At 35.5% G+C, this 12,500-nt stretch overlaps 1 protein-coding gene across 2 annotated transcripts in view; it reads right to left on the bottom strand.

The window, feature by feature from the left end:
• Nucleotides 1-3,003: 3,003 nt before the first annotated feature.
• Nucleotides 3,004-12,500, bottom strand: part of LOC125026696 (plasmanylethanolamine desaturase-like) — a 20,984-nt gene continuing 11,487 nt past the window's right edge. Inside the window, exons 2-6 of one of the 2 annotated variants that reach the window (XM_047615316.1) lie at nucleotides 10,472-10,683; nucleotides 9,437-9,655; nucleotides 8,704-8,728; nucleotides 6,776-6,832; nucleotides 5,012-5,205 (exon numbers count right to left, since the gene is read on the bottom strand). In XM_047615316.1, coding sequence (XP_047471272.1) covers nucleotides 5,147-5,205; nucleotides 6,776-6,832; nucleotides 8,704-8,728; nucleotides 9,437-9,655; nucleotides 10,472-10,683 — 572 coding nt within the window. In that variant the 3' untranslated portion in view covers nucleotides 5,012-5,146. Of the gene's footprint in view, nucleotides 5,206-6,775; nucleotides 6,833-8,703; nucleotides 8,729-9,436; nucleotides 9,656-10,471; nucleotides 10,684-12,500 lie in introns of both variants that reach the window. The other variant, XM_047615315.1, reaches the window with a different exon arrangement.

The raw sequence follows: 12,500 nt of genomic DNA, 5'->3' as shown, positions 1-12,500 counted from the left end.
GAGAAGGGAAGAGGAGGGGGAAGAGGAGGGGGAAGAGGAGGGGGAAGAGGAGGGGGAAGAGGAGGGGGAAGAGGAGGGGGAAGAGGAGGGAAGAGGAAGAGCAAAAGGGAATAGGAGGGAGGAGGAAGAGGAAGAGGAGGAGGAGGAAAGAGAAGGAAATAGAAGAGGAAAAAGAGGAGGAGGAGGAAGAGGTACAGAGAAAGAGCGCGTGAGGTCTCGCGGCAGCACTTACTTCACCACACTATAATCCCTGCCGCAACAGCCTACGCAAGAGAACAGGGCAGGGTCTCTCCACACACCTTACTCTGAGGTTGGATGTATGCCAGAACATGGAGAAATAAAGATAAAAGACACTTCTTCCTTCCATGTCTGGGAATTCGAGATGTGAACATTGCCCTTTCTTATTTAGTTCACCTACTGATAAACTATCACAGTATTAGCATTACTCTAGCTAAAATATGCCATCTCAGTATCAAGCTTTTTTATTTTTTTTTTTTCTGCACATATGAAATTTACTATATATATATCTATTATATATATATGAATTTGGTATTTACAAAATAAAAAATATCCAAGCATCTTTGCAAAGCATTTCAAAAATTACAAATGTGCTTAAAATAGATATGATGATATTGCTTCAAAGTGAAGATGATGATGATGAAGAAGCCTTGGCATGTTGAGAAGACCATGCCGAAATTTGAGCCATACAAGAATTATTATGCAAATGTTCGATAAGAATTCAATAAACACAGCACCTCAAGTACATGAGAGGCAGGAGGGCAGCACATCAGTGGGCTGAGGAAGGAATAAGGGTGTGTTTCAAAAAGAAATCCTCAATTTGACAAAACAGCACATCCCAAAATCTTGCTATTTAGATGCAAGAAGTCTCTCTTCCTTTTTTTATTATATTCCATGAAAAGTGTAAATACTACTTGTCTGTCTGAGGTTGTATTCTTATCTCAAGTTAGACCTGTAGAGAATGTTACACAATATGCTCTTTTAATCAAAATCCAGACAGTAGAGAAAGAAAGGAAAATTCCTTAACAGAATAAACAAGTGCTATTCAAAATGGTCAACCTACTAATGATTCATCAATGCTATTGCCATACCAGCTCTTCACAACTTTAACTAATCAAACTAATGACACAATACACAAAACACAATACCCAAATTGTTGCATACAGAACACCTGTCTTCTGACAGCATTACACCATCTACATGTTCCGTGAGCAGCTGTGGAAATGACATCATGAAGAGGCAAAACCACAAGAAAACCACCATACCACTGAAATGCCGCAGTTGAAACCATGCTCACTATGGCCAAGAAGGCAAATATGCCCAATAGACTTTGCCTGGTAATGGCCACTACTCAATCTGATATCGCTGAAGAAGCAATGGGTATATGCTCAGTGAGAAGTGTCTGATCATGTGGACAGAGCCTTGATCAGGAATCCCATAGTTACTTTCCTCAGAAGAAAAACATAGATCCCTAGGAGCCTGTAGAGCCAAAACAAAGACCAAGAACTATCCCCAGCCCATGAGTATCAACAGCTAAGATAATTAAGCTTTGCTACACACACTTTAGATTCCTTAGAGAGCAGTCTTTTAAAAGTATGGGGACAGCATTCAATGATTAATTTATGCATGATTATTTGCCATTATTGGTTAACCCAATGGCGCTGAGTATAGCAAATTAAAAAAAACTCTACGCTCTGGCGAACGGCGGCAGCGCGCCGACTCTGAGCGCGTGATATCGGTACATCAAGCCGAATCATTGCCTCGGGGCGTTTTGGCGCGGCGCCGCTGCGGACAGCCGCACGCCTCACATCGTGCGTATTGTTATGACGGCGATAGCCGTGACCCGTCGCCATTGGGTTAATGACAACGTTCTGGGATCATGTGAGGAAAACTACATTTTCCAGTGTTTTTACCCAAATACCAAGATGTAAGAGTAGTTCCGGTTAAGTAGAATACGCAAGCAAAAAAAGGAAAGAAATGAGAAAGATTAAAGAAGATGAGTTCAATGATAATGAGATACCAAAAGATCTTTTAGTTGGCTCTGAAGTTCAAAATCTTACATTAGCATTTTCTTGCCAATAACTCCTTTGGTGTACTGTTATGACCTTAAGATAAAGTATACAATATTCTGTATCAAAACAGTTTTGAGCTTTTGAATTGTGCAAAGACAACTTTTACTAGATAAACCAATAATCTTTCTTTTCTGAATGATGAAGATAGCTTTTACATATAGTAAGTACAATTTTCCTTTGAATGTAAACAACTTTTTCCAGCTAACATGATGTCAAGTGGTACCAAATACTAGTCATGTTTCAATAATTCTACTTTATAAAAAATATACCTATTTATCATATATTCTTAAACTGGGGGGAAAAAAATCATATATAATTTTAAAAAAAGAAACTACTGACAATTTTCACACTCATTTGACACACTGTGAAGACATGAAAATCAGCTGTGTGAAATCTAGAATCATATCTGTTGCTGACTTATTCCAAGGCATTTGAGAATCAAACTTCCATTACCACTGACCTATTATTTCTAACAGTAAACCAGTCGAGAAAATTTCACACACGGTCACCTATATCACTTCCAATAGTTATCATAATTCATCATAATTTGTATCCTGATTATATGCATCATATTGCAGTACTGACAGACATAAAAGAAAACTTGCATCCATTTTTGCAGTCAAAATGTGAAAATCCATAGAATTCCCAAATTATAATAACACATTATAACAAGTACAATGACTAAATATCCTATTCATTACTGAATGGGAATCAAAATCTGCCAAATGGTCACCCAATTTCAGAACTTAATCTACAGTAAAAATAATGTGTCTCTGATGGAACACAAATCAGTATACAACCATAAGGTCAAAAAGATATATAAATAACAAGTGTCAATGCAAAGCCTATATAACTGAAAATTTTGGACATGTAACCTATCTATGGAAAAAAGGTAAAATAAAAACCCTGTATATAAAGATATAATTGATCAATTCTGTAAGACTGGATGAATACATAGTCAATTTTAAAATCTCTTTGATTTTTTTTTGTGTGGTTATTTATGTATTAGCTTATTAGTAAACACACGTGCACACTATGTACACATCAAGATACATAACTGTGCATATGAGCTTACTACAGTATACATTTTTGTACATGTGTTTAAATAAGTATCTATTTTAAAATACAAAAAGAATGATACACCCATAGAAAAACACATACATATAAAACAATATTCTAACATCTCACCAGCTGCAGTTAACATGCTTCCAATGATGAATGGAGTGTATTCAATATCAACATTTAAAAAAATCTTTACAAATAATGACAATCACTGGGTTTCATTATACAAAAGAAACACTACTATTAAGTTTTACTGCTGCCTTTCATAACCACATTTTGGTTAATAGTATCATTTCAGAACAGCTCTTTGATTTTAATTGCTTGTAATCGCAAAAAAAATTTCTGAAGGTTTAGTGTGCTTAGGTTAACCATTACCAAAATCACCATTTTGTGATGTCTATATATGAGATATCTCTATACCTAGATGCACAGTGAGGCAGAGGAATGTACCTCACGTAATATTGTAGACTACCACCTGTTGCAACTATAATTTTGATACGAAACTTAATTCTAACGGTCTGCACTGCCATCCATGAAATTACGAAAATGAGGGGAATTGAAAAATAATTTGGTAACCTAAATCCATCCTGAGAAAAAACTGTCACTATTTCCTTTTCTTTATATTTATGAATCTTGTTAAAGCAATGGTCCGCATGCACCAATCCCTATAAACAATAAAGCAAAATTTTATATATATATATATATATATATTGTATATATAAACTCAAACTGTTACTTTGTTAATTAATAGCTAAAGATCTATGCTTCCAAATGTCTGGATTAGTGATGTTATTTCAAGGCGAATTATCAGCAAACATTCTGCACAGTTCATTTTGAGAGACACGTTATTGAAATAAAAATACAAACAGATTTCTAAAAAAATATCAATACGATTTGTAATCTGTTTTCAACACACAACAGACAGATACTCATTTCTTCTCTTATTCTACTTCCACTGTTTGCTAGATTTCATTGAAGAAAAGCAAATCATAGTATACACAGTGATATCAAGAAGCTAAGACAATAATAATGATAGCAATTAGAAAAAAAAAAAGGAAAAAGAAAATATCCCAACAACTCCTTCTACAATTTCACTCAAGACTTGATTCGCGGACTATCACAATTATATACTATGTATGGACATCATAGATGATAACGTGCTTTGTTCTCTTTCTGTTTCTCATGTCCGTGTTTTTTCTTATCTCGAATCAACCACCTTTTTCTTCAAGTGAGCCTTGCTTGAACAGTGATACACATCTTGCACGTTTTCTTAGTAATTTTTCTGTTAAACGGCAAAATCCTTTCACACCTACAAAAAGTAAAAAACCCTTATCTTAATATATTCTACATTCTGACGGTGCCTAAAGTAGTAAAATATCTAATCTCTTACAAAAGTTTGAATTCATTATTTTCAATTTTTTTTTTGTTCACTGAGAAGCTTTGGCTTAATTCATTAATATTTATATGATAGGATGACATTTCCTTTTTTTTAAATATCATTTTAGCTGTTTTCTTTTCCTTTTTTTTCAGCTTTTCTCCATCTTTCTCCCTTTCTCCTCTTTTGCCAACTTCGTATATAAGCTATAAAATGATTTTCAGTACTATCCAGGCATCACTTGTAGAATCCTTTTTCCATTAAAAGACTTGCTTTCTCTTATTCTATTTTGTGCTACATCCCTTTCTTTTTCCATTTCTCTCTCTATACATAAATATATCTCTCTTTCCTATACATTTATTCTCTATATTTGTGCCATGTTCCATCGTTCGACACTCTTTTCGAATGAAAATCTAAACCACCAATTTCTCTCTTTCTCCCAGCCGCCTCCGCCTCCCTTCCTCCTCTCTGACTTCACTCTCTCTTCTGTGCCCATTTGAAGTCGTCGGCTCGGGGTTTGCAGCCGGTGACCTTCTCAATCAAGTACTCTAACGAGATCCAGAACTTGAGCTTCTCTAAGGGGTAGTTGAGCCATCCGGTCGTTATGCAGAAGTAAGTCTCATGTGGTGCGACATGGTGGATACGATGATGCCTCTTTGGCAGGATGATGTGCAGGTCCTGCAAGAGATTTTGTTGTCTTAATGCACTTTAGCCATGAAACACAGCTGAAGGAACGGCAAACTAATCAGTCATGGGTTTATTTTATCTTTTCTTATGAGTAACCATGACTGATATGAAATAAATATCGAGAAAGTGTAATGAATATCAACCTTACAAAAAAGTAGTTATATCCATCTATCTATTTAACCCAATGCTGCCGGGGAAAATGAACAAAAAATGGGGAAAATGCTGTGCCTATTTTCTATATTTTTGTAGGAAAGTCTGCTCATAGATGACTCTGCTAGTGCTTAGCCACAAAGGAGTCAATTAGTAGGCCTTGTGACCTTACCTGATTTGAAATGGCGGGAAAAACGTATTTTTTACTAGTGCTATGAATATCAATGGTGTTATTCTCATTATAAACTTTATAATGATTATAATGTTTTTTAACATTAGTAACAGCAAAATAAGATAACATAAAATATTTTGTAAATCAAAGAAAAGGGTAAACGGGTGAGACAGGCAGTACTCGTAACTGGCTCATTGGTGACTTAGGAAAGTGTAGCCATCTATGTGTAAAAACAATCAAACAAGTACTCCCAGTGGGCATAGCACGTCCGTACACGTCATGCCCGTCGGCATTGGGTTAACTAACCATATTCATGGTCTGAGAATTCTTCTAACTTTACAGTTTCAATATATATGTATATATGTATGTGTGTGTGTGTGTGTGTGTGTGTGTGTGTGTGTGTGTGTGTGTGTGTGTGTGTGTGTGTGTGTGTGTGTGTGTGTGTGTGTGTGTGTGTGCTTGTGTACACGCCAATTAATGCACGCTTTTGCTATGCACCCATTCCTATTCTTCTTTTAATTCATAACTTCCCTACAACACACCTTCTCTACATGTTTAGACCAAATCTATACCAAATTTTATAAGATTTTCTGTATATGATAAATCAAATTCAGATACCAGTACCACTGCCTGAGTTCATTTAGTGATATCAAGGCAAATTATGAAAACGACATGCATCAAACAAAGCAAAACTACTTACCCATCAGCAAACATTAATATTTTTTTCTGATGGAATAAATTTGCTTTAAAATCAGTCAGTCAATTCTTAATCAACTGATAGAAATGGGTGTTACATAGGTTCACATCCTGATATCTCTTCTATGCAATAATCAATGTACAAATATCCTATCACCAGTGACATCTTCACAAACCAAGACAATTTAAATAAATTAAAATCTACACAGCATTAACTAATTTCAAGAGCTCTACATTCATCTCCCTTAAAAAAAAGGAGAAGAAGAAATATATAAAATAAATTTTGCTAATAATTTACCAAAATATTTTATAAATATTTTACCTACATATATTAGCATATGTGGAAAAGTTAAAAAGGACTGTAATTTAAATTTGATTTTACATTTGACTCTGGATTATCAAAACATCAGTTACTCTGCACTGTGGAACTTTCTACTTCTCACAATCAACTTCTGTTCATAATTTATAAAAGTTCTCTGCAAATATACACTAATAACAACACAAGTATGATAATACAAACAGAACAATGATCGATGGACATACCTGCAATATGGTGACCCAGCGTGGGAGGCCAAAGTATGTGTGTGACCATTTGTGGATCTGTGGAAGCATTAAGGCACTTTAATCTATTTGCATAGAATGCTAATATCCTTCAAAATTTCCATTGGTGAGTGAAATTTTAAAAGATAAATAGTGATCTACAAAGACAAGACCCAATCTCTATCAGAGTGAGCGGTCCTGTTCAGTAAAAAAGCACTGATGTGGTGCAGTTGTCTAATAAGAAGCCATAAACAAACGTATCTTTGATAACTAGGCATGGAAATGTTTTATTTTATTACAATACCTTTGGCAAGGTCAGAAATAAGGTCATTGTTTCCAATAAACATCTCTACTGCATTCTAACACAAAATAATACCATTTCTACTTGCTAATGTAAAGACTCAACATATTGATGAGATCCATGTATTACTAACTCTGAATGATACCATTAAAGAACAGATTTTTTTGTGTAAACAGATGAATAGCAATCCATCACAAATAAAAGGATCAAATTCTATTAAAAAACATAAGCCATGTCTGTTCTTTTGTCAAAATCCAGCCTACAGATCATTTCAAAAAGGAATATTATGTGTTTGCATTTTAAAATAAGCTCCTCTGGTTGGTTCATCGAACCCGCTGTGGAACTAAATCCTCTTAAAGCACTATTGTAAGCTAGTAACCAAGAGTAATAATGAACAGAGCTTCTTAGTAATACTTAATAACAATAATAATAATAATAATGATAGTAATAATGATAATGATGATAAAAAAATAATAATAATGGTAACAGAAGTAATAAACACAATAATATCAATAACAATAATAAAGGGATTCCTTGATATGCATATTTGAGAGAAATACTGTATGGCCTCAAAGGGGATGACATAGTCCCATAACTAATCTGCAGCTGATTTTTTCTGCTATAGACTGAGATCTGTGTCTGGGTGTACATTTGCCTGCTCCAGTGAAAAATTAGAAGCACAGGAACACATATTCACCCAGGTTTGTGCACATTTGGCTATGGCAAAATCAATATCCCTGGAACTGAGGCTAAAACAAAGCTTTAACCCCACTTTTGAAGGACTTTAGTCCCTGAACGGGTACCCCCACAACCAAATAAGCGAACAACTGCTTGAGTGCATAACTTGGAGTAGGCTGACCTCATGTGGTTGGTATCCTTCACAACCAATATTCATTTAGTAATTAATTATGAATTAAAATACAATGCAAATGCAAAATTTGTATGCAAGCAAGGCAATATGTAATATAACAAATTCTATTCTTTAAGTTACCATATCAAACATATTTTCTGTTGCATTATTAACCCCTATGATCTGGATGGCATGCCATCGCGCCATGAAAATTTTTGGCTTAACCCCTTAGATCTGGTTGTGTCACGGCAATCACATGACCAAATATCTGGGCATTAGGCTTACGTGAGTGGGAATCTGGAAATGGTGTTCTCCATGGAGCCTGTGCTCTTCCATTCATAGCTCTCTGACATTACATTCCACACCTCTTTATTAAAGGGAATAATGCAAAATTGCCAAATGAGTCTAATCAAGAGAGTTTTGTGCACTCGTAGTGATCTCCCCAGCCTGCAGCAAGATTTTCCCGTGATGGCTTGTTCACGTCACCTGCCCCTTTAGCCAGATTATTTCACGACAAGATGGACATATCATCCGGATTGAAGGGGTTAAGGAGAGGGTGACACAAAAATGTCATCACGGGGAAAGTCCTCAGTGAGCCAGGGAGAAAATTTTGGCTGATGACTAGGGTGATGACATAGCTCTTGGAGGGTGATTAGACTCAGTGGGCATTTAGGAAGTGGCTTTTACATGATTTCCATTGATAAACAAATGGGGAATGTACCATCCATGTGCCATGACTAGAAGAGCACTGGCTCGTGGGAAGAAGTTATTCTTGCTCACCATGATTGGCAGCATAGGTTGAATGCTATGGGAAAAAAAAGACACAAATAAGAAAGTGTTACTTATTGTTATTATTCTTACACTGAGTTATGGACTGCCTAGAGAAGTGATATGGAGTCTGTACATGGAAAACAGTCTATTACCATCTGGATAAAGCAAATCAAATGATGAATTTAGACATTGGAAAATGGCAAACAAGCAAGAAACCCTTGTGTAGAAAAAGAGAAAAAAACATTGCAAAGGTGTCTTGCCACTGCACATGAGTGTTAATATACGCCTGGCCTAAAAGCCACACACCTGCCAGAGTGGCCGTTCATGTAAGCCTAATGCCCATAATTTCGACCAAAGGGTTAAATATATCTATTCGAAATGTTTCTGTAAACCACAAATTCACATGATCAGTAAAAAAAAAGAATTGCTTTTTCACACCCATTCACAGACAATGATGCCTATCTTAAAATAATACCAAATACCAAAGGTGACTGATCAATAAGAGACTCAAGTTTTCCAATGTAAAAAAATCAGCTCTGATGAAAAAGCTGCTTTTATAATAGCTATGATAAACCATCCTGTAGAAAATAAAAAATGTCTGGCTGTGGAAAAAAATAAATCATCACCTTGTGAGTATATTATAATTCCATTTCCAATTCACACACACACACACACACACACACACACACACACACACACACACACACACACACACACACACACACACTTTGCAATCTCTCACCTGATTTGTTAAAGACACAAAAATCGCCAAGAGATAGAGGTACGAAAACCAATAGTAATTGGCCTGAATCTGCTCGTTGGTCTTGGTGCAGAAGTTCCAGGTCATGGACATCAGACCTGGGAGCGTGAGCATGAAGTTGTCCCCGTTGGTTTCTATGAAGTCGTGGCGCGTGATTGACGTAGGGTCGATGTGGTGCTCACGGAAGGGACGAATGAAGTTCTGGAAGAGGGACATGATAAAGGCGATTGATTCTTTAAACAGGAAGAACAAATTTATAACAAGTAGTATTTAATCGTGTCTAAAGCATTTTGGAATCGCTGAATAGTGAATGATGTGAATAATGTGAAAATTGTATATTTCTTTAAAAAAATAAAATAAGGAAATGGTTAGTAAAGACATCTAATAATCATAATGGCAGCACCTGTACCAACAGACAAGGTCCTTTGGTCATTAGATTACCTATTATATGATAAAGGCAGATAATTATTGATGTTCACAAACACACAAAAATTGTGTCCATGTTTTATTGAAAAAAATACTTTCCCTCATCATATAATTATATTATCTGAACTCTAGATATCCTCTTATTCATAAAATATTTAAAGTGAAAAATCTTGACTGTGACATTGCTGATTATGAATAAGAATAAAAACAAATAAATGGAAGAAGCACAGCAGAGGTTTCAACATTGCACATTCATCAGAATAACATAATTCTGAAGAAGACATATTGAAACATCATTTAATCATTGAACAAATACTCTTTCTATATAACACAATGACGCCATATGCTTGACTTCCCTTGTATTTCCTTCTGTCAAAGACTTCCACCACATTCTATTTTTAATAGCTCTCCTGAATAACTAATATCGCAAATGACCAATTTTCCGAGTATTCACTAGATCAAAAGAAAAAGATAATAAACAGAACCCTAAAAAAGCTAGCTAAAATATACGAGAAAAATTTACCTCATCTTGACAATTATAAAATTCACATAGTTTAAACAACTCCCCACATACTCATCTGCCCAACCCACCTTGCCCAAGAGTGGAAGTTCGACAGAACCCCAGGTGTCTGCAGCCCAGTGGACGAGGCCTGAGGCGAAGTCCGCTGTGAAGATCCCTGCTAACGCGACAAGGAAGATGGTCGTCACTTTCTCCACCCTGAAGTGCATGGCCATGAAGTACATGTTGACGACCATCAAGGTAATGCAGATGCATATGCAAATGATTTCTTGACTGCGTTTTCCTGGAGAGGAGAAGGGACAGAAAAGGAACCAATGTAAGTTAAGGAAAAATCAATGAAAATTAATATATGCACAAATGGCTATGAGGAAACTGTCTCCGTTATGCATATTTATGAGTTAATATTAATATCTAGGGTTCCAGTTATGTATACTAAGATAGGATGTCTCTTTATGTCTTTTTCTTTTATATTATATGAAGACAGAATACCTTCTTCCTTTATGACATGATAATACTCTTTTTTAAGTATTTACATTTTTTTTCTATAGTCAAAAACAGCTTTACAAAATCTACAAAAGTCATATCTTAAAAAATGTAAAAAATATAAGCAACCTATCATTACTTTCAAACATACAAATTAATGCAAGCAGAACATTGCAATACTGCATTCACTGTATTCACTACAGAGTTAATGAAGTTATCTTTGTTAAATGTGAACTGACAAAGCTATATGACAGAACTTGCTAAATACAGCATCACATCTGCTATGGCACTTAAAAGCAAAACAAGCTTTTATCAGCCGTTAATCACACAATATAACAGGGAGCAAAATTAAAAGACAGCAAGTCTCCATAAAACCATATTACTTGGGAGGGGAACTTGTGGAATTTCAAGGCATAATTTCATAACAGCATTGTAATAAAGGCAATGAAAGCTTACAGTTCAGTTTGTGGGATGACCAGTAAGTAATATTACCAGAAAAAAAGAAGAAAAAAAGAGAGAAAGAGAAACAAAAGACAGGACCATCTTTAAACAAACAAAATACACACATTTACGATTAGTTGTTTATTTTTTTCTGCTCTTTTTCTACTATTTTATCTATCATACCAACATAAAAAAAGACGAACAAAACCACAAACCAATAAACAAAAACTTGTATATACCTACATTACAGAGATACGTTACAGTTAACGCGCATCCTAAACAGATTATTAGGATTCTGTGTTTAATGCTCTACTGTACATCAAAACCTACATTCAACCTGTTACACAAGTGACTTATTATTATATACATGACTCATAGAAGAATCACAATGCCCAGTGACAAGGCAGTTTGTCCTACTCATGTTTCAGAAGTTGTCTCTCTCTCTGACATTTCCTAGAGTCTTAATTCATGGGGTTTTAACATATATATATTTCATTATTCCTCCCCCCCCCTCCCTTTTTTTTCTTTTCCTTTTCCTTCTTTCTTTTCTTTCTTCATGTAATCCGCTGAATACATTAATAAATACAAATATGCACCAACAAGTAATTGTAACATTTGTGCCTCTCTACTGGCAAGCTATTTCATATGTATATTTTCAATGTTACAGAATGATAGGAAAACATACAAAAATATGTATGATTTTAACTCACATCATACTCTATACAGTTGAATTTATGTGCTGTAGTTTCATCAATGCATCTGCATGTAATTCCATTTATTAGAAAAAATAATATCCTTTTTTAGACTCCTATCTACTCTTATCAAAACAAATTTTATGATGACAATGCGTGTATTTTAGCTTGTGTGTGTGTGTGTGTGTGTGTGTGTGTGTGTGTGTGTGTGTGTGAGAGTGAGAGTGAGAGTGAGAGTGAGAGTGAGAGTGAGAGTGAGAGTGAGAGTGAGAGTGAGAGAGAGAGAGAGAGAGAGAGAGAGAGAGAGAGAGAGAGAGAGAGAGAGAGAGAGAGAGAGAGAGAGAGAGTGAGAGTGAGAGTGAGAGTGAGAGTGAGAGTGAGAGAGAGAGAGAGAGAGAGAGAGAGAGAGAGAGAGAGAGAGAGAGAGAGTGAGAGTGAGAGTGAGAGAGAGAGAGAGAGAGAGAGAGAGAGAGAGAGAGAGAGA

The sequence above is a fragment of the Penaeus chinensis genome, chromosome 6, assembly GCF_019202785.1.
Source record: "Penaeus chinensis breed Huanghai No. 1 chromosome 6, ASM1920278v2, whole genome shotgun sequence".
In the NCBI taxonomy this organism is placed as follows: Eukaryota; Metazoa; Arthropoda; class Malacostraca; order Decapoda; family Penaeidae; genus Penaeus; species Penaeus chinensis.
Note: the sequence above shows the minus strand (reverse complement) of the source record. Positions and strands in the feature narration are given on the sequence as shown.